We start from the raw sequence: 27,302 nt of genomic DNA, 5'->3' as shown, positions 1-27,302 counted from the left end.
CTCTCTCTCTTTCTCTCTCTCGCTGTCTTTGTTCTGCCTCTTGCAGATTTTGTATTTGCGGACACCAGATGGGCTGACATCGCCTCTCTCCTAAATAACAAGTACACTCTGTCTCTCGCTCTGTCTGTCTCTGACATCTCTCTCTATGGCCATCTCGCTCTCTTTACCTTCCCTCCGAGCTGTAATCTCTGTCGTGCATTCGTCAGGTATTTCGTTACAGTCATTTATCCCAAAACGCTCGCTCGTTCCAGCCTCTGAAATGCGACGCCTTGCTGCTTTTCCTGTTTCATATTGTAAATTGAATGCATTTGGGGGTTTGGATGAAGCGAGACATGCGTAAACATAAGCCTGTGATCATGATGTGGGCTGCGCAGTATGATGAAAAAAAAAAAATCACTTTGCCGGTATTTTGGGAGAAATGAGCTTGGTGATATGATTCATGATTAGTGGAAATGAGCATTTTTGCATTGCAATTTTCATTTTCACTGAACAAACTATTCAAATCATGATGTTTGCTTGCATCTGGGGAACGAGATTCATGGCCAGGGCATCTCTGCAGCACTCCAGCGCTTCATTGTGATGCTGTTTCGTCACATATTTTATCTTGAACAAAAATGAAATGTGTTTTTTGTGATTTGGATCTCGCACTTGGCCGCATTTCCATAATATCTCCATTAATCGTGCGGTGGTAGCTGATTTGTAAATTAATCTATTACTCGAAAGAAAAAAAAAACATGGCAAAAGCCATTAGTTCCAGCCCTGAATCTTTCCTTTTCTCTGACCTGATCACCAGGCAGCTTCATCACCCCGAGGCCAGTTTTTCTCACCTGAGCCTCAGCACTCCGCTTGTCTCTCCTCGCACACTGGATCGCGGCGCCGTTCCCTCTCACTTAGCATACCTCATTGGGTTTGTTTTGCATTGCCTGTTTTGCGGATTGGAATTGCTGAGCCTGCGGTAAGAGTTATTGTTTGTTTGTTTGTTTGTTTCCCATCTTTGATGTGTGTTATTGTGCCAAGGAACACAAGGCTGGCTCAGTTGTCATAACTCTCTTCTGGAGGCCAGATTGAAAAGGTCAGTGAAAATGATGCTCCGCTCTCCACAAAGGATGAATGGACGCAGTGTGGGAGCTTCGGCGCGCGCACACAGACACACACACGCACACAGGCTCGGACGGCTAAACACATTAGCATAAACGCGCACAGAAACACACGCTGTCCCTGCGAGCACATATTTTTTTGCATGCAGCAGCACGAGCGGGGGAGTTCTCTGAGGAAGTTGCGTCCCCCCCCCGACACCACCGCAGCCGCTCATGTTCGTTAACTTGTTCCAGGGCTTCGCTCTGGTTTCTCTCCTGGGTACGGGTTAGCTCGCAGATTAGCTCTTTAGTCCGTCTAGATTTTTGGAGCCTCGTGGCCTTTGACATGCCACTACTATCTCCCACCACATTCCGATCCATCCCAGCGCTTCTTTTATCAGCCGGCGCAGGGCTGATTTGTGGCTCGTGGACCTTTTTTAGATCGAGGCGGGCGACTCCTCTCCAGAGTCCCGTATCACCTTTGTAGGCAGCCACAAAGGCCAGGGAAGAGACGGAAGAGGATCAGTTCTATCATCTGTTGGGATTTAGTGGGCGAGCCATGGTTCACCTCGTGTGATTATCAGTGCAAATGAAGCACGGAGAGCGAACTTCAATGAGCCTCCCGCTGTGTAACAAGCGCACTAAGAGACCTTGTGTGTGCATCTGTCAGCTGATTGCACACATGTAACCTGACAATACCAAGACCACCCGCTGAAATGGATGTTAGTGGTTGTTTTGGGAGAATAACGGCTGGGATTTAAGTTTATTACAAAGGCATTGTAATAGACACAATAGTAGGATAATCAGAGCACTTACTCTCTCTTTCGCTCTTGTAATTTTCCGAGTTTAATTAAGTGCTCAGAACGCTTTACTGTGCTCCTCGCTGAAGGTTTATGTGTTGGAATTGAATGAGAATATTACGAATGCATTTGGAGACAATATTATTTCAATTTTCATAAAATTGCACCCCTCGTGTTCTGAATATGTGCGCAATTGGGGGATCGGCGTCTTGCCATCAGCGGCCGTGATGCATTCATTGTGGCTTTTCCAAACAACAGGAGCAATAAGAGGAATAAGTTCTGCTCACTTTGATGACATGTTGGAGGTTTGAAATGTGCCCAAACTGCAAAAACAGCTTGTTGTTTGCGAGCCCAACTAAAAACGTAGCCAACAAAACCAAAACCACAAACCAAGAAGCACTGACAATGTCCATATCTGCATGTAGACTGGTGGTTCCCAAAGCAGTCGATTCTGATGAAAGAGTCGTCTGTTTTTCTGACTTTTCTCTCATTTCTCCCCATTAAATTCTTCATACTTTGCGCGCTTGACGGGGGGAAAATGAAAAGAAACAGTTAAGACAGAGGAATCACTCTGGTTTTACTGCTTTCAAACACAATGTCCACAGGCCATACATAATCTGTGATGAGAGATCACAAAGAGAATACAGTTAGCCTCACAAGCCAAACGGATCGAGAACCACAAATCACTTTGAGTGAGTTAGCACAGCTGCTAACCAACATTATGTTTTAAATCTACATTTTAGATACTGAAAAATGCCCCAACACATATGTTCTAATGTTAAACGATAACATGCACACACATACTAGGAGTTTTTCTGACATTACATTAAAGTTTATTTTACGCATCCCAACCACTGAAGGGGCACCGAGTAGTTCTGGTGAATAAATTGAAACTCACAATATTAGTGAGGTTAGAAATACAAACTCAGAAATATTTATTTTATTCGTAACTGGATAAACAAGCTGTTCTCGGAGGAAAATGAGGTCCAGAACGCTGTTTGAAGCTAGAAAAGGTGGCAGGGTCCGCCAAATATAAACAAAGTCAAACAGTACCAGATTGCGTTGTCCTTTCAGGTCAGTTTGTTTATTCGGTTTATTCAGTCGTGAAATCGAAGAGAGACTGTTTGTTTAGATTGTTTAGGTCAATGAAGATCTTTCTCTTCTTAAACCCCCCCCCCCCCCCAAAAAAAAACAAAAAAAAAAAAACTACATTGTGCAGCACTCTTATTAATACACATGCTCTTGCAGCCACGTCTTCGTGGTTCATTTCAGGACAGTTGGGTTTAATGTTGCCAGCAGATACTTGTCTCTCCTGTCACCATTTCTCTTGGCATTCACTCCAATTCTCCCCGGCGTAAATGATGATTAATGGAGAATGAAGACTGAATAATATGCTCCATTTCTTTGTGTATAATGTCCCAGAATGTTCTTAACCCCGGGGCACGGCTGGAGGACGCGGCTGAGGTGTGCAGCTTTTTTGATTTGACGCAGGAAGTGATCAGTCAGTTTAAACAGACGCTCAGATAGCGCGACGGCGGATCAGAAAGCACGGACGCTGCCCTCAGCGAGGTGAACATGGCAACAGGAATACAACAGGAGGAGTGGAAGTCATGTGCGCGGAGGTTGTTGATGTGGATTAATGGGCATTTGGTTGAGAAGAGCTGGCATCTGGCCCACTTGATTCCTGCAGTGTAACTGAGGAAACACTGGGGTTTGATGATGGGATTAATGAAACACTATGTGGAGCTCTCCTCTGACTTAAAACCAGGATGAAAATGTGTGCTCATTGTTTGCTGCGAGCCTTACGCACACATGCACACACACACACACACACACACACACACACTGGTTAAGAGCGAGATAAACACTAAGTCAGCAACTCCCACATGAACAATATTAACCTTTAGCTTCTCGAGCTGTGAGCATGCGTGTGTGTGTGTGTGTGTGTGTGTGTGTGTGTGTGTGTGTGTGTGTGTGTGTGTGTATGTGCACCTCAGCATGTGTTGCATCTCTTCTAACCTTTAGCTCCCAACCAATAGGAAGGTGATTGTATGGTCTTTTTCTCTCTGACCCAGTTTTCCCCTTTCTGCTTATTTCTCCCAACACGCAACATTTCAGCTGCTGTTAGTTAAATGATGTACTGTCTCAAAGAGAGTGTGTGTGTGTGTGTGTGTGTGTTGGGGGGGGGGGATTTTCTGCCTGTGAGGGCGTGTTTGTTCACCTGTTAGTTTTTGTTGTGTGCTCAAGGGTGCTAATGGGTGTGCGCCCACTAGGGCTGTGCCACTTTTATTTATTTTTGTAAATAATCATCTAATTGATAAGGATTAACAAAGGAAAACAACAGTCACCTCCTCCTGGAACGTTATTTTTCCTTTTACGGCTCCAGTCTGGGCTTCTAGGCGTATGCAAGTGGCCGCTCATCTGAAGCGGAAAGAGTTACACAGGCTGCTTCTCCGGGCTGTTTTTTTTTTGTTCCCCCAGTGTTTGTACTCCACACATGATTTGTGTAAAAAAAAAAAAAAAAAAAAAAAAAACTGCTGAGGTTTTCTGTGGCTTGCAAGCTCGATGATATCGGTGAAAAGAGCCATTACAGCCAATTAGCTACTCTGTCATTAGGGAGGGTTTGTGTGGGCTACTGGCAAACTTCTGCACACAACAGAATGCATCAGAGCTGGAATGGCTGGTTAAGTTGAAACAGCTAATATCTAAAAAAGAAATGTTCCATATTAGGAGCCACGGGAGGCTTTAGTTGTGTTATTTTTTATTTTCTTTACAGGCAGCGTGGTTATGAAATTAATATTGGATGCTTGGGCTGCTGTCTCATAACTTTAATGCTATATGCAACAGCTTATGGTATTATAAGCTGCGAGTCCCCAGTTCCCTCCAGGCTGCACTGTGTTATTGTGCCAATCGACCCGTTTCTTTTTACAATTCCATGATCTGAACTCCTCCGGTGCACACCTGTCAGATTATTATGTGGGTTTCGGCTTAGAGGTGTGCGTGCACATTTTGAGCAAGCCCCGTTTGGTTTTGTGCTCGTGTGTGTGTGGACTGGAGGGGCAGGAGAGAGAGAGAGAGGGGTTGTGGATGCGATGTGCTCTGAGATGAGTCTGTCTACATCTGTCATGTTGGAGTGGAGCTCAGTCTGTTCCTGTTTGAGACAGATGACTTGCTCCGCTCCCCAAGGTCCCCCTGTTATTCTGCGCCCTTTATCTCCTACTGATCCAACAGACGGCCCTCACCGTGTGTGTACTTTTTTTGTTTGCATGTGTGTGTGTGTGACTGTGGGTGTGTGTGTACTTAAAAAATGCATACAGCAAGAGCTCATGACGGCATCATTCCCGTGTCTTTGCGCGTGTCCGTGCAGACACATGATTAAGTTTTGAACAGGAGCGAAGGGGGTTTTGCAAGCCATGCTGAGTTGGGAAATAGAGAGTGGAAAGTGCAGCGGTGTAAAAGCTCTGCCCCGCTGGATCCACCGGAGAGGTGACACACACACACCCGCAGCTAAATGATGCAGAAGCTCTCTGTGTCTGCGGGCTGTGAGGCTTGTACAGACACACACACACACACACACACAGACACACACACTCGCGGATACACACACGGACACTTTGGGAGCCGTTGACAGGTCCTCTGCAGAGGTTAGAAGCAGTCATAAGTAGCCTTGTAGCGCCAGCCCAGTGGTGCCGACCACGGAAGTCCGTAATGCCCAACCTTTGGCTCGGTAATCTGGGACTGTCTTGACTGATAGAGACCACACACACACACACACACACACACGAAATTCACGTTAATATACATGCCGAACAAATTCACACTCATGCACATATCTGTGTACGCGCACACACACACACACACACACACACACACACACACACACACACAGGTCAACAGGGAGATGCCTAAACACGTGGAGTTGCACAAAGGCCAAAACACACACAACTCAAGACTCAGGGGAGAGTGTATGAGAGAAATGGTGAGTGTGAGTGAGTGAGAAAGCAAGCTGGCAGACACACCACACACACACACACACGCACGCACTCACATGCACACAATCCAACACACGCATATGCTTCCTCTGCTGCACAGAGAGAGATCACCTCCCACTTCTTCTTCTTTCCAAACTGAGCTCTCCTCCTCCTCCTCTCAACTCCTCACTTCATCACCTCCTTCCATATTCCCTCACCGACATATGCACGCACACTCAGACACCCCCCCCCCCAACGCACACACACACTCGCATGCGAGTACACTTCAGACAGATCAGGTCTCACTCCTCCACGACTCGCACACTCTCCCGTCTTCAAAAAAAGGAATCTCCCGCTTCCTCTCCTGCCCTCCCTCACCCCACACTCCTCTTTCCATACACTCTCTAAACACCTCACCCCTCACCCTGCACACACACACACACACACACACACACACACACACACACACACACACACACACACACACATCTCACCACTGCACCTCCCTCCCTCCCTCCCTCCCCCCACCATTCCCCCCCCCCCACCCCGCACCCCGTGCTATCCCATAGTGCTCTCTGCTGGAAGGATTCAGAGGAACCCTGTAATTTTGGTGCCGGAGGAGCTCTTAAGTCCTGCCTGATCTTCTGGCTACACAGGCAGCCAATGTGTCCGTGCACATATGTGTGTGTGTGTGTGTGTGTGCACACGCACACGTCAGTGTGTGCTTCCAGTGTGTGTTTGCCTCCGTAGGCCCAAGTGCTTACATGTCTGTATATTTTTTTCGCGACCATTTCAAGTGTGGTTGTGCTTGTGTGTGTGTGCAGCTGTGTGTCCTGTTGCTTCTGTGTGTGTGTGTGTGTGTGTGTGTGTGTGTGTGTGTGTGTAAGTGTGTGTGCGTGGGAGAGGAGTCTAATCAGGGTGCAGGAGAGTAGCTCCCCCTCTGGCTGTATGCTGGAGCAGTGAGCAGAGCAACAGTTGTGCACAGTGGGCCACTCACCACCTTAAACCTCGACACTAATGCTGATACCTACTTAATATACATGCAGCGCAGGAGCTCCTGGAACAGGCAGCACGCCACGACATCAGAGCCGCAATGTGATAATGCTTTGCAAGAGCTAAATGGAAAGAAAAAAAAAGCCCCGTTGTTGAACATGAAGATGAGAAAATCAGCTGCGTCCATGCACATTACTGCAAACCACACTCATTCCGACCTAAATTCAATCTCGGATTTTCAAAATACCGTGAAGAATGTGCGGCCCCGCTGTCAAAGATATGACAATTTTATATTGTCTGCCAGGTTTTATTATTGAAAAGAAACAGGAGAAGAAAACACTGGCCGAGCCGAGAGCCCCTAATTCATCTGAGATGATATGAGAAGTCTGAATGAATTTTCTTTGCCCATGCCAAACCTGCGCAGGAGGCTACGTGGGAGAGAGACGGCGAGCGAGCGAGGGGTTGGAGGTTGATTACTGATTTCCATTTCTATTTCTAGGACAAAGAAATGAAGGGCTGATGGGCCGGGACATCTATTTAGATCCATTTCATTCTGCCATAATCAGGCTTTAGCCATGCCCTTATACTCAGGATTAGAAAAGGTTCAAAGTGCAAACATCTAGATCCCCGAGAATTATTCCAGTCTGCCAGCCTCACTCTGTATGTTTGTGTGTGCATATATGTGTGTGTGTGTGTGTGTGTGTGTGTGTGTGTGTGTGTGTGTGTGTGTGTTTGTGCTTGCATGCCAGATCTGCCAGGGAAGGGTTATCTCTGGAATCAGGCCCATAAACCTAATCTAACCCTCTCTGTGCTCATTCAGGAGTGAAATATTTTGTGCAAATAGGCTCTCCTCTCCTTCTCCCCGCCTCGACTCCGGTTCGCTAATGTAAACAAAAAGCGAGATACCAATATCGCAGGTATGAGAAAAATAGCCATTTTCTGTTGTGACGCTCTGTTTGATACAGACACACACACACACACACACACGTCCGTGACACTGCTGTGTTCAGCTCCCTGCTTTTCCCTCTCGAATGGATGAAACGGCTCTTTGTGCTTCTGTTTTTTTTTGTCCTTGATGCTAAGTGTGAGTGATCAGATCGTGCTTTATGTATTTAGCTTTTTTTTTTTTTCTTCTTTTTTGTTTGTTTGTTTTGAAAATGTAGACATTATCGCCGGTGGTTACTGTGACTACCTCCTCTGCCTGCTCGGGCTCGTCTGAGTGGAAGTCTGAATGCAGTGGGAGAACGAGGGGAGGGAGGGAGGGAGGGGAGGCGGTGTGTGAAAGGTAGCCAATGAATGTCACCTCTCATCCACTTTCTCATTAAACAACCTGCTCTCTGTCTGTCACATGGGCTGTATCTATCCCCATCGTTCGGTGCTTTGGGCAGATGTCGCACAAGGGAGCACGCGCGTATACACACACACACGCACGCACGGACACACATCGCCATCGTGCCGTATGAAAGCAAGCCCCCACGGGCTGGACAGGAATAATAAGCAGCAGATGATTCATGATGGAGATGGGGAATGTATTCAGCAGGACCACCTGAGTGACCTCATTTAGCAGACCTGAGAATAAATATAGACCACCGCATCGCACTCCAGCCCGAGCCTGTGTCGTCTGGGCCAGTCAGCACCGCGTCTCTCACACATCTCCCACTCCTCTCCTCGGAGCGCCGAGGGGAGCAGCCCCCTTTTCCACTCTCCACCCTCAACGTCCTTGTGAAATCTGTGCGGATTTGTGTGTTCACGCGTGCATGTTAATGTGCTAGCGGTAGTGGTATGTATATGATATCTGGACCGGGAGCCTCTGTTGCAGGCCAGCTCTTTTCCCCCAGCAAAGGCTTCGCTCGCTCTTGGCTGATACATTTGCACTGTAGATATTTCCCAACATCAACATTTGGCACCTGGTTTCTCTTATGACTTCAGCAGCTGTAGATCTTTTGTTCTCCCACTAGTCATTCTGCGGCCAGTGATCCACACCCACAAAGAGAGGCCTTAAATCATACCAAAAAGCCGACCGCTTTATTAAAAAAAAAAAAAGAAGAAGAAGAAGAAAAAAAAAGCAACATTCCTTCATGCAATGACCAGTTCTTGGGGTATTCTGGACCGCTGACGGTGAACCGGTTTGTTCCACTAAATCATTAGCAGCAGCAGAATGGGAGTCTCTTTGTTCTTCGCCCGGTCGTTGCTTTATCCCCCAGTGTTTTTATCTCCATCGAGACGCACAGGAAGACCCAATTCCCCAGTTTCCTCTTTCCAAAACACGCCATGACCGTCGGCCTTTTAATATCTGGAAATCCAGATTTGGATTAACGTCAGGACGCGGGGATGAAACGAGAGAGAGAGAGAGAGAGATAGGGAGAGGGAGGAAAAGAGGAGATAGAGTGAATGAGAGGCTTTCAGATTAAAAATAAAGAGCTGGCAGTGTGTCCTTGTTGTGGAGCCGGGTTAGGGGAGCTGGAGAATCGCGGCTGGCAATCATCTCTTTTTGAGTGAACCCATGACATGACAGATGTCAATACAGTGATATAAGCAAGGGTTAGGGCGACGAACAGAGGGAGTGCGTGGCGCTTAGCAGTCTGTGTGTTTTTCTTCTCCCCGCCGCACATTATTTAATGCACTCAACAGTTGTTTCTGCAGCAGATTTCCATCTTGAATAGCACTTAAAAGGCGGACTCACATAAGGAAATGTGGTTAAAATTGGACACGGTTAATTGGATTATGAATTTCCAGCGGTTACAGTAAAGGGACTGGAATTATTTGACATTTCAAATGGCCCGAGTACAAACAACACATGAAGTGATCATCTCTTTATAAATCCAGCTCCCTTTGCAGTTGTTCACCCCCCAAACAGACCCCCACCACCCCCAACCCCAAGGGCCCAACTTATCCTCACGCCACATCAGTAGTGCAGGAGTCCGCTCAGTCGTCCTGAAGGAATAGTTAATTTAGATGACAGGAGTAAGTTAACACTGAGAAGATTTGCTCTCCCCGAGTGGATATAAAATTCATGGCATGACGCTCGCTCTTAGTCAGATTATTCAAGGCTTTGAGCTCGATCTTCAAAGAACTCATTTTTAGTATAACCTTGCCCTGGAAATTTAAAAAATTGAAAGAAGAGGAGAAATTGGCTGGAAAATGGCAGGATGAGGTTAGCGCTCGTGGCAGCGTCTGGGCCATTCAGAGCGAGCTGTGTGCTCCTTTAAGGCTGGAAACAGGCCCTGTTCACCTCACTGTCTTTGAATGTTCCCGTTTAGAGAGAGACATGCTCCCTGCATGGGCTTTACATAAATCAGAGGACTCACTTAGCCTTGAGTGTTCATCCACATTAATGTCCCCACGTAAATTTTCAAATCTTTTTGTTCCTGCGCCTCTAAGCGGCCCTCGTATATGTTCCAGTGTCCGGTCCACTCAGCTGTGTTGAGTCTACGGCTGGGTGGGTTGAGGCGGGGGGGGGGACCGTGCCACAGAGATCCTGACACAATGTTATCACAATCTTTCTCACAAATTATCACGTAGTCCGGCCACACTAACAAAATGTTGTGGTTCCCTGTGTAATTTAGAAGCCCTGAGTCTGATCTGATAATGTAACATAATATTAGTGCAATTCATTATTTGGCTTTTCTTCAATTTCGGCTGAGCATAAAGCTGAAATCCCACAGGGCAACAGAATGTCAACATTAATAATACTTAGGAATGACAAGGCATAAATCAACTAGATGAGCTTTTCCGTTGCCGCGGAGCCAGATTTCAACACCGACATCGGTTCAAAAGCGGGGAGACGCATGTAGAAACACTGGAACGCCATGCCAGCCAGAGTAAGCATTTAAAATGTTTGTGGTGCGTTGTTTGAACGCAGCCCAAGCCTCCCCCACTCCTCCCTTCCTCCCTCCCCACGCCCAACTGTAGCTGCGTCTGCCTCCTCTTTGTGTCATCACTAGATAAGCACCCTCTCCAAGACTATCTCATCATAATGAGGGTGCCATCTGAAGCAATCACCCGGGGAGATGGTCATTGAGTTAAGAGGGAGGGAAAAGGGAGGGGCAGAGTCAGATAGCTCCGATAAAAAAGAAAAACTAAATGAAGTGAGCGAAAAAACAGAGGGAGAGAGAGAGAGAGAGAGAGAGAGAGGCAGAGAGAGTATAAGACGGATAACACAGGAAGAGAAACAAAAGCATTTCAGAGGAAGGGAGTGAGTTGAAACAGCAGACTAAGCGGAGATGCAGATCATTTGGGGAATTCCAAAATTAGAGCTGCCATCGCGTGCGCCCACACCAGACGCACGCCCACACACACGCCCACACACGCACACGCGCGCACATGAGCGTGCACCGACAGCCTTGTGCTTAGCCGGTGCTCCGCGTTAAGGTCAGAGTCACACTCTGTCTCCCTAGGTCATTATCATGTGCCCTAAAATAGACAGCCAATTGTGTCACAGCGTCTGAAGTGAATGTGACATTGAATAAACAACCCTCGACCCCTCAAGTCTGAGCGGAACCCACTCTTGAAAACAAATGGAGAGGGCCTAACACACACACGCGCGCACACACGCATGCAACCTTCGAGGTATAAATGGATGCATGCACGCGCACGGGCGCGCAAACATTAAGGGAGGCATTTAGCTCTCAGCACAAGCAGCAAGTAATGACACATGTGGCTCAGAGGGAGTAAGCTGCTCCAAGGAGTTGGCAAGCAGCTGGAACTCTCGCTGGCATGTCTCACTGCTGAACTATGCACAGGCAGAAACACACACATACACACACACACACACAGACACAGACACAGACACACACAGGTCTGACCATGTTCCGTCTCTCCACCTCAGCGCTCGCCCTCCCTCAGAAGGCTCTAATGTTGTTCCATTCATTTGACTTCACTTTATTGTGTTAATGAGAGATACCGTTGAGAGGAGCTGGCGGTTGATTGAGGGTGAGAACGGCTAATCACTGGAACAGCTAATCAGTGCTTGTCGTAAATATTGATTAGTTCTGTGCGTTATGGACGTGCTCATTAACCAGTGTGTCATCTTCTCTCTCCTTCTTCTCCCCTTTTCCCTGCTTTTTCCGTCTCTTCACCCTCCATCGACTCCTCCCTCCTCCTGTCCTTCACCCCTTTCTCCTCACCTCCTTCCATCCCCCCTCCCCCCCTCCAGCGACCTCCAATGGAACGGTCGAGGGCCTGGAGAACCGGGAGGGAGGCGTGTGCAAGAGCCGAGCCATGAAAGTCATCATGAAAGTCGGGCAAGGTAAGTGTGCGCTCACCTCACATGTAGAACACAATACAGCAGTGCTGCCTCAAAGCCATGTTTCACTTTGGTGTGACATTTTCATTTATCGCTATGTGTGCGTAGCGTGACTTTGTCCGCCAGCAGCCCCCAACAGTTCCTGCTCCCTACAAGCTGTAAAGTTGTGAGATGAAATGAACGTGTCACCACTGTAAATGTTTGTTTTGGTGATAATTCATTTCTTGCCAGTTATTGACTCAAAGTGATGTTGCCAGTTCTGAAATCCGAATGAATGATTCCAAGCAAAAATGAAATTAATATTTAATGATTATCAATGGAACACAGTTTATTTTATTTATTTATTCATTAGTTTTTACAAAACACTTGACACTTCTCTATGTAGCATTGATAAGCAGTATTGATACACTTACCCATTAGTTTAGAACTGGGCTGCCAAAAGTGGGACCAGCGGGCCAAGGTTGGTTTTACTTTACTTCTGAGAGGTGAAAATGCTCTTTAAATATGTAGGATCACCAATTATTCATTACCTTTTCATAACCTTAGCACATTGGGCAGAGAGATAGCGTACAGGACGTCTTGTCTACGGAAGCCCTGAGAGGCAAGTGAAAGAAAAGGGAACTTTTAAAATTTTATCCTGGCAAAAACTTTCTTTTTATAGAAGTCATAAACAGAAGAGAGAAAACTATTTAGACACTTCAGAGTTGGGAAAGAAAACCAGATTTCTTACTTTTCTCACTTACACTTCACATTTTGCATCTTATCAACACAATACGTCCATTAAGTCTCAGTGAAAAAGGTTTGGGCACCTCTGTTTAAAGCAGACATGAAGATAGTTGTAAGGATGTGAAGCATTTTTAGCTGCTGACACATATTCACAAATCATATAAATGTGTTCACAGGAGACACAATTTGAGGTTTCATTCTTGACCTAAGAAAGAGTAGTTTGATTTAAAAAAAAAAAAAAAAAGTATTAAACTCTATATTCAATGGTGACTTTCTATATTTCATTGTGAGCTTTCAGCCACATCTTGTGGTTTTCATCAATGTAGTTTGCTCTGTTGTTGGGCGTAAAGAAGCGTTATTCACGAATAAAACATATGCAAAGAACATATTATATTAGGGGACTTTTAATGGAATATATGATACAAATAATATGATCAATGAATATAATAAGTATATACATAATAATTCACATTTATATTTGATATGGTGACAGCCACACATGTCATTTCGTAGCTGTCTAAACACCACTTGCAATGTGTTTGTCTCAGTTAAGTGTATTAAAGTATGTTATATACTATCTGGTGATGTTTTTATACTGTGTATAAATGCTAAATAGGAGATTAAAATAGGCTGTAATAAAAAAGATATATTGTAGTAGAAAACGTAATTCAAATCACATCAGACTTACAGATTACGTTTTGAATAACACATTAATGTTTCATCTGTCAGGTGGTGATACACACATAAAGACAGCAGGGATTTGTCTACCATCAGATCTTTAGCCGTACATTATACTGAGGTTACTATTGCTCTGTGGTTGTATTAAGCCATCGCCGCCACTGCTGGAAATCAATAGGCAGGACTGCTTTATGGACTGCAGTATTGGATTTACTGGAATTTTGCCTCGCTGTGATGCTCTCCCCTGATTTATTAGATATTTAGTTAGGTATAAGTCATGATCACTTTCTCAATTTAATTTCCATTAGAGATCATAGTATATAGGGATATTATGCAGTAAAATCACACAGATGGCGATCTATTTTGTATCCGTACGGCCCCCACCCCTGTTAGTCATATTCAGTAGTTTTGAATAAATCTTTTTATATACATAAACACGTTTGTGTAAACAGTGTGATCACGCTGAAATAACGTACAAATAGAAAATGACTCTGAAGAACGACCCCACTTCTAAATTGTTAAAAGTCCCGCGATGCTCCTCAGCTGTTTCTCAGCTCGGTTCTTATACAGGATGAGAATGTGTTTGAAATTGCTATGAAAGTGCACGGTCGGGTTAAGTCATCTAAAAATGCTAGAAGTAAACAAGTGTGCTTTGTTTAGATATCCTTGGACACAACATTTGGTTTGAATCGTACTTTTCACTTTTAGATGCTTTTTTACCCGATATGTGGACGTCTGTATCCTGACTCTGACAGGGTACAGTACACAGATGTGTTACTCTGTAAACATTCCCCTCGTCCTCCGCGCGGTTGTTTTGACCGAAACAGACACTAACCACCATCTGAGAGGAACATCTGCCCACCGCAACGATCTGATTCCAGCTTAAGAGCTGGATCTTAGCATGTCAGAAATAAACTGAGACTCACTGAGAGATCTGCAGTGTGTGTGTGTGTGTGTGTGTGTGTGTGTGTGTGTGTGTGTGTGTGTGTGTGTCTGTGTGTGTGTTGGCAAATTTGTGTGCAGACATTTGAATGGTGGCTAGTGGGATGACAGCAGTTGCATCCTGGCATTCAGTGGGAGAATATAGAAGCTAACAAGCTGCTGATGCTAGCAAGGTCTGAGTTGGAACAAATTCAGCAGATACAGAGAAAAATACCCACAGCCATCTCGGAAACAGACAGGCACTGCATTATCTCCCCATGTAGGTCAGTATGAGCATCCGACAGCTCTGGCCTGCAACACCATCAACAAATGACAACACAGTTGCATGAGTGCAGGCAACACAGCTTTTTTGCTCTAAACTATTAGCTGGGAGGAAAAACAAACCCCTGAACTCACATTAATGAGTTAAAAGGAAACGTCTCATTCGAGGAAAGTTCTAGGAAAGTTCCTCTGCGCTCAAGTTTGTCTCTCTCGCTGCCGGCTGTTCCTCAACTTCGCCAGAGCCGTGCGCTCATTTCCCAAAACGGTCCGAAGCAAGCTGTCACTCACGATCAACGTGCCCTAAAAACCCTGTTAGAAAAGATGCTGTTGGCCCAGCTGCTACTACTTTTAAATCTATTTCTGTGAGTGGAATTTTTGATGCATAATGTGCTCGACCAGCCCAGTAGCTATTAGAAGAAGGGCCCAGAAGCATTAGAGCACCGACAGAAACTTTGATTTGGCTGCCTTATATGGATTCGCTAATAAAACGGAAAGAATTTACTATTAGTGCAGCAACTAATGATTCTTGTCCTTATTGATTCATCTGTCGATTTTTGTATTGATTAGTCAGTTAATTGTTTTGTCAATGACATGTCATAAAATAGTTCTAAAAAAAAGAAGAAGAAAGAAAAATGCCCCATGTGACATTTTCAATTTGGAATGAGGTGTTTTGACAGTGTTGTTTGTTCTTTTACTTAATTAAATATCTTGCAGGTGCAATATGTAAGAATTGACAGCATGTTGAATTTAAAACAGACGGGGTCAGTGAGTTTCCTCAGCTAGTGTTCAAAGAACCAGGGTTCAAGCACAAGATCGTGGGGCTAGCTGGTTACCACGCTAACATCTATATATATATCTTTGCAAGATGACATATAGATGTCATAACATCAAGGCTGTTAATCACATTCCTTTGATCATTTTGTACATTTTGTAATGTTTTCAACTAAAATTTGTACATATTGCACCTTTGATACTTTCTTCACCTCTGTTATCCGATGCCATTCTGAAATATATTCAGTTTATAATAACACATCAATGCATCAACCAGTCATATCACCTGTAGCTATAATGAAACCAGTGCAACTGGCTACCGACTAGCAGATTGTTTGATTAACTGAGAAAGTGTTTAAAAGAAATCTGTGAAAGTTCTTGAAAAAAGACAACAATATGAGTATTGTTTTTGACATTAATATTATTTATGAAGCAAAAACTTGGTTCTAGCCTCTAAAACATGGCATTGGCTGTTTTTATTTTTTGCATGTATTAAAGGTGCATTATGTAGTTTTTGTGCCAAACAAATTATATAAACAAACTCTCCTTGTATTCATGACTGAATACACTGAATAAACATAATTTGAGGTTTTTAGCTTCAAACAGTGTTCGGGGACCTTATTTTTCTCTGAGAACAACTCGTTTATTCAGTTAAGGAAAAAATGAATATTTCTGAGTTTGTGTTACTGCTTCATCAATATTGTCAGTATTCAAATTCAGAGTTTGAATTTCTTCTCTTAAACTACACAGTGCCCCTTTAAGCTTGTAGCCTGTCAGACAGTCAGACAAAGCCTCGGGCTCCTGAAAATTGTGATGGGCATTTTTCATTATTTCCTGACATTTCATGCGCTAACAGATGAATCAATTAAATGAAAAAGTCCTTAAAAAAGACCAATAAGAGATGAAAACCAACAATATTTGCGGCTCTAGACTCTATCCCTTCTGCAGCCAAATTGCACTCGATGTTGTTTCAACAAACAAACAAAAAAAAAAATTAAAAAATAATCCTGGGCTCTGCTTGGCTCTGACCCCAGATGCTATTGTGTTTAAGCCACATTCCCTGTGCAGCTGAATGCCAACGCTTCCTGTGGCCAAGTCCCCAAGATCTTCCCATATGTCCACTCGTGATCCTCTGCACTTTGCTCTATGGATAAGATCACGGTGACTCATCCCGCTGTGTAATAAGTTCACATTCTTTTACTGCCTTTATGTGGCGACACACCCGAGCGTAATCACGTTGAATCATCCGTTAGTGGGAAATTATGCGCCCCGACATGTCGATATGTAATTGTGTTTTAAAAGGCCTCGTGTTCCGTCTTTTGTCTTTATACGAAACGTGAAGTAAAGAGGAAGGAAAATTGATTGAAGGGGAAATACGAGGAGCCCGTATTTTATACATCCGCTGTTGTTCAGCGCTCCCCGTCTCCTCCAACACATCACATCTCTGCACTCATTAGAAATATGTTGACTCACCGCCTCGCACGCACCTCGACCCCCTCCTCGTTTTCTCTCCCCCTACCTCTCCAAATCCTTCTCTCTCTCTCTTACTCCCTCTCTCCTCTGTCACTCGATCATTGTCTCCCTCACTCTCGCTCTCACTCCTCCTCCTCCTCCTCCTCCTCCTCCCCCAGCCCTCTCCCTCCTTCTGGCGGGTTGGCAGTTCTGAGGTAGTTGCTGTCTGCATAGCTAAGGGAAATGTCAGCAGTACACACACAGAAAAATGGGTCAGAACATTAGAACGCTCGCTGCACATGCTCAGTGACACACAGTGCTGGGGCTATGTGCACCGAGTGAATCAGATCACTGTGTCCTCTGCCATACGTGAATGTTCCTACTTCTCACTCCTGTCCTCCCTTATCAATTATTGATGGCGCACAACAGCTCACGGCTACGTTCAACCACTGCTGCAACCAGCACGGGGCGATGCAGTGGACCGGACATGGAGCGGACATAGAGCGAGGAGAGGAGATCAATTTGTTAATAGTGCGGTTTTGTCTGCCGAATGCCAAAAGAAAATTTAGAATTTATGTCCCTGTTTGACTTTCCTCTTTCCATACATCCTCCCTTTTTCTTCTCTCTCTCTCTCTTTTTTTTATATCAGTCATATCTTCCAGACATCCTTCACCCGAATCATCTCCCTGCCTGTGTCTGGGGTGGAAATGGAAAAGTAGACTACCAGACTGTTAGGCCCCTTACACTCACACACACTCACACACACACGCCACACAAAGTTGCCACGAGGGACTCAAATGTAAATTGCCTCCTCACAAGCCCTCCTCTCTATTTCTCGCACACACCCCTTGAGCAAGCCTACGGGCAGATGCAGATAAGGCCCAATGGAGGAGATGCATCTGATAGTGTGCTGTGGAATCCATCCGACCGACTTCGGTAATAGTTTATAACTGTCTTCTGTCTGCCGGCCCTGCCCTCGTAAAAGCCCCAGCGCGGACCCACCGGTGTTTACCGCACAAAGACTTCAAAGTGTGTGTGCTCAAATCACAACAGACAGACAGATAAACTGTCTGTTTCCTTTGCGTTCCCCTCAGAGCTCCTTCACCCCTCCTCCTCCTCCTCTCCTCTTCTCTCCTCTTCTTCTCCTCCTGTCCTTCTTTCAGCCAGAGTTAAAGCCGGAGCAATAAATAAGGCATATTATGGCCTTTTAACGTGATGAATAATGTAAAACAATAAAAAGTTAATATATAACTACTTTACCCTCATTCTGCCATGCCTAAGTGTATTGTAAGAATATTGTAGGTGTGTGTTTACGTGTGTGTGCACGTGTGTGTGTGTGTGTGTGTGCGCGTGTGTGCTTCGCTCTCATGAATATGTCAGTGTTGGAAATGCCTGTCTGAGTGTTTGCTGAAGGAGCGGCTGATGTAGATGTGAGCTCATTTTTTACGACAGGACAGGGATACTGCCGTGTTTCACAGACTCCCGCTAACTTGTCCTTCCTCGTTTTTGTGCTTTCATCTCCACTTCTGAGACGCTTTCAACACATGCGAAGATAACCTTCTCTCAGTATAAAAGACTTATCAGAAGATAATAAAAAATAATCCTTGCTGACGAAGAGCCGCTACAAGTCATTGTAATTCAGCGCATGCAGCTTGCCAAGGCTGAGTCTCTCTGTGCTTTTTTTTTCTCTTTCCCACAGTCCCAAACGCTGCGAACCCCGCGGCGCCGGAGACTCCAGAAGACAACGCCATACCGGAGTCCAGTCCCAGTCCGCCTGACCAGGGTCGGATTGGACCCGAGGTGCCAGGAAACCCTGGTGAGCAGATTGGCAGGCCAATGTTATTCCCAAGAAAACCGCAACTTCAGACTCTTCTCTGCTTTCCAGTTTCTGGAGTGCAAATATTTTAGTAAAATAAAGGTTTTTGAAATGTAAAAAAACGAATGTTCACAGCCTCAAGGGTTCCTCTAATAATTAATCTCAATTAGCCTGAGAAGAGAAAATAAGAATCGCAGCTGAGTAAGAATTCTCTCGTATGGCTTTTTTCACGCCGCGGGCATTCCTTTGATTTCTGGAGGGTCAACATGCTAAAATAGGTGTAAAACCAGTGTTGTACAGAATGAAATCATACACATCAGAATGCAGCTTCTAATAAACAAGACGAACCTGCACCCAAAACAAAAGAAGCTCACCCCTGAGCCACTTTACTCACTCACGCTGCACACAAAGGCAGTGCTGCACCCAAGGAGACTCAGAGACAGGCTTCTTTATTATATATCTTCTTAAAACTCATTAGAATTGCAAATAAATGGAGATTAAAAGCCAAGATAATTGAAGAAGTCACTCGAGCCTCCCCGGCTGCTCTGGGCCCTCCTCGCTTCCTGTTTTCCGTGAGCACCTTTCGTAACTGCTATCCACAGGAGGGACCACTTCTCAACTTTTTGACTTACTCCACAACTTTGTAAGCCACAAACTTCCTCCGAAGTACAGTCTGTTCCGCCTGTCCCAATGTGATAAGCCGTCCTCATTTAATAATTGCTTATTTGACATTAGTTGCTCTATAAAAAGATTTTCTAGCGTCACTTTTCCCCCATACCAGGGCTTTTACCTGTCTGCCATTGTTAGATCAGTGATTGTGTCAAGTGAAGTAGTGGAGGGTGGAATGAAGGACGTGTCACTGCGGTTTGAAGGGCTGATATTTCAGGAATGAAATTTCTGACAGGCTCTCTCGGGCTCTCCCGAGCCCAGAATGCACGAAATTCCTCGCGCCTCTGATTTCACTGATAAGGCTGGAAAACGGTAGCTTTCAGTGATGTCATTTAGTTGTGATAAGACGTAAGGCGCAGTTATCCCCTCCTCTATAAATGGTTAAGTGCAGAGTGGTCAGCCGAGTGCGGAGACACAGTCATTAGTGTGGACGGCAGTCTCCAGAGTTATGGGGCTTTTGTGTGCCTGTTGGGGGGGTCATGGACAGTAAAGAGGTGGTGGTGGTGGTGCTGGGGGGAGGAGGAGGTGAGTGCTGCTCTTTGGCAGCAGCTGCATGCATACATGGAAAACAGATTTGGTTCCTCTCAGATTTCAGTCACTGGAGGAGCCAGTCATTCTCCCTCTCATACAGTAACAGCCCCCATTCCTGCCCCGTCCCCCCCCCCCCCGCACCCCCTCCACTCTGAGCCCCGCAGACAAAAGGATAAAATAAAATCAGATGTTCCGATTTGCCCCCTTTCATTTTTCTTCATATATCTCACTTGGCCTTTGCCGTACAAACATGGCCTCGACATGCCGTACAAGTTGCCCCGGCTCTATCATATCGGAGCCGGGATCTTTGTTGTGTTGAGTGATGACTCCAGATTTCATTAGGGGGCTATTTTGATTGAGCTAATTTGATTAGATTACATCAATGGGGCTGTTAGTCATGTAGGGCACACAACAAACAGGGATGTGATCACAGTTGATTTAGGCTCAGAAGAGTTAGAGCTGCACATGACAGGACAGGCTTACTGTAAATGTCGTTACTCTTCTGATTACTCACCAGTCTCCAAGGGAGTGTATGAAAATGATTTGCATGTGCAGGGGTCTGCCAGATCTTACATTTTACACAGAAAGCAGCCTTTAAAGTTAAATTAATGTTTTGTTTGAATTAGAAAGAAACTTTAATATCCTCCTCCCAGTATCTGAAAATAATACAACTACTGCAGATGTAACAATATGGTGAATATTCAGTATACTCTCGCTCTCTCTTGAATTAGAGAGCTGCTAAATACTAGTTTTTACTAAAGCCACCATATGTAACAGGCATGTAGAGCTGAAACTGATGAATTGATTAGTTGTCAGCTGTAATCTCTCTCTCTCTCACTCTCTCTTTCTCTCTCTCTCTCTCTCTCTCTCTCTCTCTATATATATATATATATATATATATATATATATATACACATCTGTGTGTGTCTCTCTCTCTCTCTCTCTATATATATATATACATCTGTGTCTATCTCTCTATAAAATTGAATTAAAACATGCATGCCCTTGTCTGAGCCTGCCACCCTCCCTTACAATGTTTGGACCGTCTGTAAGCCCTCTCGCTCTTTCTGTCTCTGTGTAGATACCATGAATCAGGACCAGTCCGGTTCCTCAGGTAACTCGGACGGCATCCTCGGCTCCAAAGTGGCCGTGTTCTCCGCCATCGGGGCCGGCTGCATCATCTTCCTCGTGCTCATCCTCCTTCTCGTCATCCTGCTCATCAAGATGCGCAAGCGCTCCAGGAAAAATGCCCACTCGCAGCCCCGCCCGTCGGCGCTGTCGCTCAGCACGCTGTCCAATCCCAAGATGCCCGGGGGCACGGCTGGCACGGAGCCCAGTGACATCATCATTCCGCTGCGGACAGAGAACAACTACTGCCCTCACTATGAGAAGGTGAGCGGCGACTATGGCCACCCTGTCTACATTGTCCAGGAGATGCCCCCGCAGAGCCCTGCCAACATCTACTACAAAGTCTGACACGCTCCGCACAGCCAGCGACACGGGCAGGATGGAGAATGAGAGGAGCGCTTGATTTACGTTCTCGGGAAGAAACACTTTCCTTTGCATTTTGGGGACTTGATGTTTCTTCAAGCCCGTGTTATTTCTACCACCTGCTGCACAAATCTGGAGAGACGCGCACTGACCAGTAACCAGCGGGGTTGTGAGCTGACCCATGAGAGAGGCTAATTCTGTTTGTTTGGGATGTCCGACAATCCCCCCCCCACCCCCTCCTCCTCTTCGTCCTCCTCCACCACCTCATCCCCTCACCTTGCCTCCCACCTTCTACATCTCCCCGCCATGCTCCGACAGGGGGGGCGGAGCTGGAGTGAGCCAACAGATGGAACTCTTGCTTCCTGGTTCGCTGTCCCCTTTAACGGGCAGGATATAACTTATCTCAGTTCCCTGAAGTACAGTCTGTGCTACACCCAATTAAACACACCATCCGAGCACACTAGCCAGGAACAGGCAGACACAGGCCCCGGACGCCACTCAGCCTGCAGTTTGTGTGCAAGCATTAAAAAAAAGAAAAGAAAACGCGTGTGTGTGTGTGTCTCTGCGTGCGTGTGTGTTAGTCAGGGCTCCGCGCTGGGCCAGGGAACTCTCCAGATAGCTCAGGTATCAGACACAGTGTGTGAAATAATGTGTTCCTCTCCCTTCGCACCTCTGATGTTTGCCTTACTTACTATTTTTGATGGAGGATTTCCTCGAACCCTGATTCAGTTCACAAAGCAGTTGTATTTTGTTAGACTTTTCCTACAAGTGCACAATGTATAGAGTTGAATAGATCATCATTTTTTCGCTCCATCTTCTCACCACCCATGTCATCCAGCGTGCGCATTGTTTCTCCCGAGAACAAACCTTTGACCCCGAACTGTTGATATCAAGGTGTGTGTGTGTGTGTGTGTGTGTGTGTTTGTGTTCCTGAGAATACTCCCTTCTCCACTGGTCTGATATGAGCTTTAGCATTACTCTGGTATTTATGACCTACTTGTGTGTATTACAAGGTGTGTCCTCGGTGAGTATGTGTGTGTTCGGGCATGTCCAGACCAGTCCTGTTTGTGGGCAGACGCACTGGCTGTTGGGGAAGAAGTTACTGTGTTGTAAGCCTCAAACAGACAGACTCAAACTGACGCGCTGACAGACAGACAAGCCCGAGATCTCACCAAACCCTTTCCAGTGCTCCAGTTGGCACCAACTGAAGGTTTCACGCGCCTGATGAGCTTTCCGGGAGATGGTTTTTAAAGACAGCAGGCAGGTTGATATTTGTTTGTTCTGGCTCCTGGTGCTACGGTGTAAGCATCAAACAGTCAGTTTGGTGCCTGCTGCCTGGGCGAGGTGAGCGTAGGTTGGATCGTCAGCACTGATTGGCTGGCCTACATAGGTAGGATGCCCTATATATAAGTTGGATGGCGAACATTGAGATACAGTACTGTCACATGCCAATTGGCCGCCATCTGTAGATGAGTCAGTGGAGTGCGCAGTCAGTGTCGTCGCCAGCGTGTGACTAATCTGTGTGCCATCTCCGTGCCCACACTCACCAGCCGGGCGAGGAAAGGAGAGAGGCAGAGAGAGAGAGAGAGAGATGGAGAGAGCGGTGGATAAAGGAGAAAATGTTCCTGTGACTTGGCTTTAACCTGAGAGGAAGATGGCGGGGAGTGGATGGGGATGGCGGGGTGAAGGGTGAGGTGGCGGGGCAGGGGTAGTTTAGCATTAATTTTTTTTCCATCCTCTCACCGGCTTGTGCTGTGAATAAAAATGCTGTGCAGAATATTCCACAGTCAAGGTGTTCAGCCAGCGAGGACACTGCAGCTCAGCTATCACACAGCCCAGGGCAGCGGCACCAAGACAGGATTTACTGCAGCTGGAGTATGTGCACGTGTGCACACCGGCGCTCTCATTTAAGGTTGTGTTTGGGGGGGGGGGGGGGGGTTATTTGTGCTTATATTTGCAGTTTCCCCCCCACTGCAAGTGTGTATGTATGTGTGCGTTATTGTTGAACGCCTCTGTGGTGTAGCAGCCGAACATACTTGTTTTCGGGACTAGGTGCTCCAAACAGTGTGGCTGCCAAAGTACGGAGCGCCGCAGTCCCAGTTAATGATGTGTGAGAGGAGAGGGGAGCAGATAAGGACAGCTATTGCTCAGCGCACAGACGTGGGCTGACGTTTGACGCTCACGTGCACACACACACACACACACGCATGCACACACACACAGAGGCATGCACGCGCCTAGACACACCAAGACTGACGGGTCCAGGTTTATCTCCAGTCAAACGGTCAGACTGCCATTTAATGTTTATTCACCGGCAGAGACACCCATCATCCGCTGCCACATACTATTGCCATCCACGGATATACACTGCTGAGTTAAAAGGCAGCCCAGCTTGAAGACCCGGGGAAAGACTCCAGTGGCTTTTTGCGTGTCGTTAACCTCGGAGTTAACAACCTAAACAGCTGCTCGTGCTTTTGTGGCCCTGTGTTTTAACTCAGCATGCAGCCCCTCTGTGAAACACATCTACATCAAATATTTTTGTTTCGGATCGGTGCGCATCCATTCACCTACACCAGCCAAGGGAGTCATTACCAAATTACCACAAACCATATCTCATTTTTATTCATCCTAGTGACCACTTAATGTTATTCAGATTTTTTGAGGGAGAGTTAAAAGAAAAAAAAAAATGAATTAAAGAGAGAAATGTAAATATATGGATAGAGCCCGATTTAAGATGTAATTTCACCTGAACACTGCTCATAAGAAAAATTTAAGATTAGATTTTTGTAATGGAGGATGTTTGTAAATAGCTGTCTTTTTAAAGTGTGTTTTGTATGAATCCTTGCATTTTTTTTTCTTTTTTTTTTGGTCTCTGTTTGCAATATGTTTTTATTTTTTCTTTTCATTAGGAGTTCAACTGAATATTGCAACGGACACGTGAGCTGTCTTTTTCTGCAGCGTCCAGTATTGTCAAGAAAAAAAGTCTTTGTTACCACACGTGTTAAAGAATAAACAAAACAACAAAAAAGAAAAGAAAACGGGGGTTCAGAGTTTTTACATCGCCCATTCAACGGGATTCGTGTTGCTCAGAAACTGTTCAGGACTGAAGCTTTGTCACCGAGCAGCTTTGAAACGGATAGGTCTTTGAAACCGTGAATGATAAGGCTCCCTTTCCTCTGTTGGAGACTGCACTTAACTCTGCATATGAAGACTGTGTTATTCCACTGCCTTTGAGTTACCTACACTTTCCACTCCATTATGAGATGTAACAAAAACATTTTGGCCCAGAAAGATTAATCTTTTTTTCTCGTTTTTTTTAATAAGTCTATCGGGCCAGACAGCGGGAAAGAGCGGGAAAGGGGGAGAAAAGGGAGAAAAGAGGCTATGTATGAGAGTGTGACCGTGCAGCGCTCGCCAATAAATCATCCGGTTTACACCACTCATTATCTCCCAGGCGGTCCTTTGTTTTAAAGTTGCTCTCTCCCTCCTTTCCTAATTTAGCACAAGGATGTTGGTATGAGCCTCACTGTAGGTTGATTTCTGCTATTGTTTCGAAGCCACAGTATTATTTTTCAACGTGCATGTGTAAGCAAAACCTGTTGAATTTGTTTCCCTTTGTTTGAATCATAACTGTCAAGTTTTGTTATTTTCTTTTCATTTTCATTTTTTTTTTTTTTTTTTTTTTTTTTTTGCCATTCACTTTTTCTCGCCGCTTCTCAGCGTAACCTATTGGCACCAGCTACAATGGAAATAACGTTCCACCAGTTTGGAAACTACCGCATATTGATAAATAAAATTTTTCCCATGGAACTTGTTCTGGAGTGATGTTTCCTTCTTTCTTTGTGTTTTTTTTTTTCCCTTTTAATGTGGCTACAAAGATTTCATTTCCCATCTCCCTGACCACCTCGGTTCACGGTGGGAGCATAAAAACCAGCCGCCCACGCTCAAATCAACCCCCCCCCACCACCCCACCCCCTAAACCCTTACCTCAGGGGTCAGTGCTGCACAGATGGGTTTGTTCTGATACATTAGTCAGATTGAAATCACAAGCAGGCTTCATAAATTCATATTCGGGGAGTACAGACACGCCTTTTTGCATAGTAACTAATACCCGTATCAACCCGCTCTGCCCTGGTGTCCTCCAAAATTACATTTCTTCATACATGATTAAACCTGATTGGCTGCACTCCGCATTTCCATTGCGTTTGTCTGAAATTACAGTCTGTGTTTAGCCGGCTGAGGAGCAAACTCTTAAGCTCCTCGGTGAAAGCAGAGATGGCATGAAATGTTATTAAAGTGATTGGGCATTCTCTCCAACAAACGCATCAGTGTTTGTGGGCCCGGCGTTCGTGTGGCTGACGACGTGAGCGCAGACGGAGTAGGCGAGTGAAGAGACTGATGGCGGGAGGGAGGAAAAGTAAGGGCAATGAGAGACATAATGTGCCTGTGGCTTCACTGGCTCCCCCACCTCCTCCACCTCCCCCACCCATCACCCCCGCCCCTCACTGTTTCTCTCTCTCCGTGCCCCGGGGCAGGTACGTTCATCTGGTTTCCTGGCTCGGTCCCGAGACGCCCCCATAGATCCACGTTACTGTGGGTTTATTAAAACCTTCCCCCCACTGAGCTACTGTGTGTGTGAGACTGCATGTTTATGTGTGTGTGTGTGTGTGTGTGTGTGCATCATTTGCCATGGGCTTCTTCTGTTGTTCTACAACAGAGTCAACATCACAAAAATAAGGGAATATTACTGTTGCAGAATGCAATGCAGCATTTTTGGCCTTCATTTTTTTTTTTGGGGGGGGGGGAACACCCTCCAGATCCTTATTTAATCAAATATTTGCTTAATATTCAATTGTCCAGTGGATTCAACTGTTGCATTTTTAATACTATGTTTCTATATATATTGCTTCACCATTAGGAGACTTCCTCGGCTTGTGCTTATCGAGGGTTGACTCTTTAATTTGAATCATTTATGTCCGTTTACATGTCACTCACTTCGCGTTTACACATTCAAGACCCCATTTGCATTTTTAAACAGCCGTACATTTTAAAACAGCAGCCAAAACCCCCGAGTGTGTGTGATTGTTCTGTTTTTATTATTGTGTGACATGGTGGCTCACATGTCTTTATAGATGAAAACAAGTCACCTGGGAGAGCAACAGCTGCCAGCAGTTTTGAGGCGGCTTGGGAACAATTTAACTTACACGCATTTCCATCCGTGACCGTGAATGCTAATTGTGGGAGCCACTTCCGAGGAAGCTTTTATTTTGTATTATTCCACTTCCTCCCACCAACAGTGTGTAATGTGGAGGAGAAAGGAGGAATTGGCTGGAGATTTTCATGGAGTCCCTTTGAGAGCACACTCGCATTTTTATTAATGAAGCGAGCTTGAACTTTCTTCCTCGGCTGACGGATATAAATTCATAGCGTGTGGCCGTCATAGTAATTACTCTCAAACTGAAGTAAACTAAATGAGCGCGGGGTCTTTTAAGGTGGGGAAGCTTAGATTAATGCCTTTTCTGAGCTGAGTAATTCATTTTTCGATTGCACTGGCGGTTGTTAGCCTCACATGATCACCAACCGGTTCTGCATTAGCATAGTTTACTCATCATTATGTTTGCGACTACATCACTGCCTGCGCGAGGCTCGAGGCGAGCCGCTTTCGCTTGTGACGAGGCCAGTGGAGCTCGAAAAGAAGCCATGGCTGGAAAATGAAAACGTTGTCAGCGGGAGATGTAAAGCGATAGCTAACCAGATGAGGGAAAGAATTCAATAACACTGGTACCATGCCTTTAACTGTGTAAGTTGGCACCGCATCTCGGTTTCCCCTCACGTTATTTCACACACTCCGCTCCCACACAAAATCTGCTGCATGTGCAG

General features: G+C 45.5%; 1 protein-coding gene across 1 annotated transcript in view; it reads left to right on the top strand.

The window, feature by feature from the left end:
- The window catches only part of efnb1 (ephrin-B1), a 64,810-nt gene extending 39,572 nt beyond the window's left edge, over nucleotides 1-25,238 (top strand). The window contains exons 3-5 of the mRNA XM_037077725.1: nucleotides 11,996-12,088; nucleotides 18,615-18,731; nucleotides 21,013-25,238. Coding sequence (XP_036933620.1) covers nucleotides 11,996-12,088; nucleotides 18,615-18,731; nucleotides 21,013-21,407 — 605 coding nt within the window. The 3' untranslated portion in view covers nucleotides 21,408-25,238. The remainder of the gene's footprint in view (nucleotides 1-11,995; nucleotides 12,089-18,614; nucleotides 18,732-21,012) is intronic.
- Nucleotides 25,239-27,302: the final 2,064 nt, after the last annotated feature.

The sequence above is a fragment of the Acanthopagrus latus genome, chromosome 18, assembly GCF_904848185.1.
Source record: "Acanthopagrus latus isolate v.2019 chromosome 18, fAcaLat1.1, whole genome shotgun sequence".
Classification (NCBI taxonomy): domain Eukaryota; kingdom Metazoa; phylum Chordata; class Actinopteri; order Spariformes; family Sparidae; genus Acanthopagrus; species Acanthopagrus latus.
This window is presented reverse-complemented; position numbering and strand designations above follow the sequence as displayed.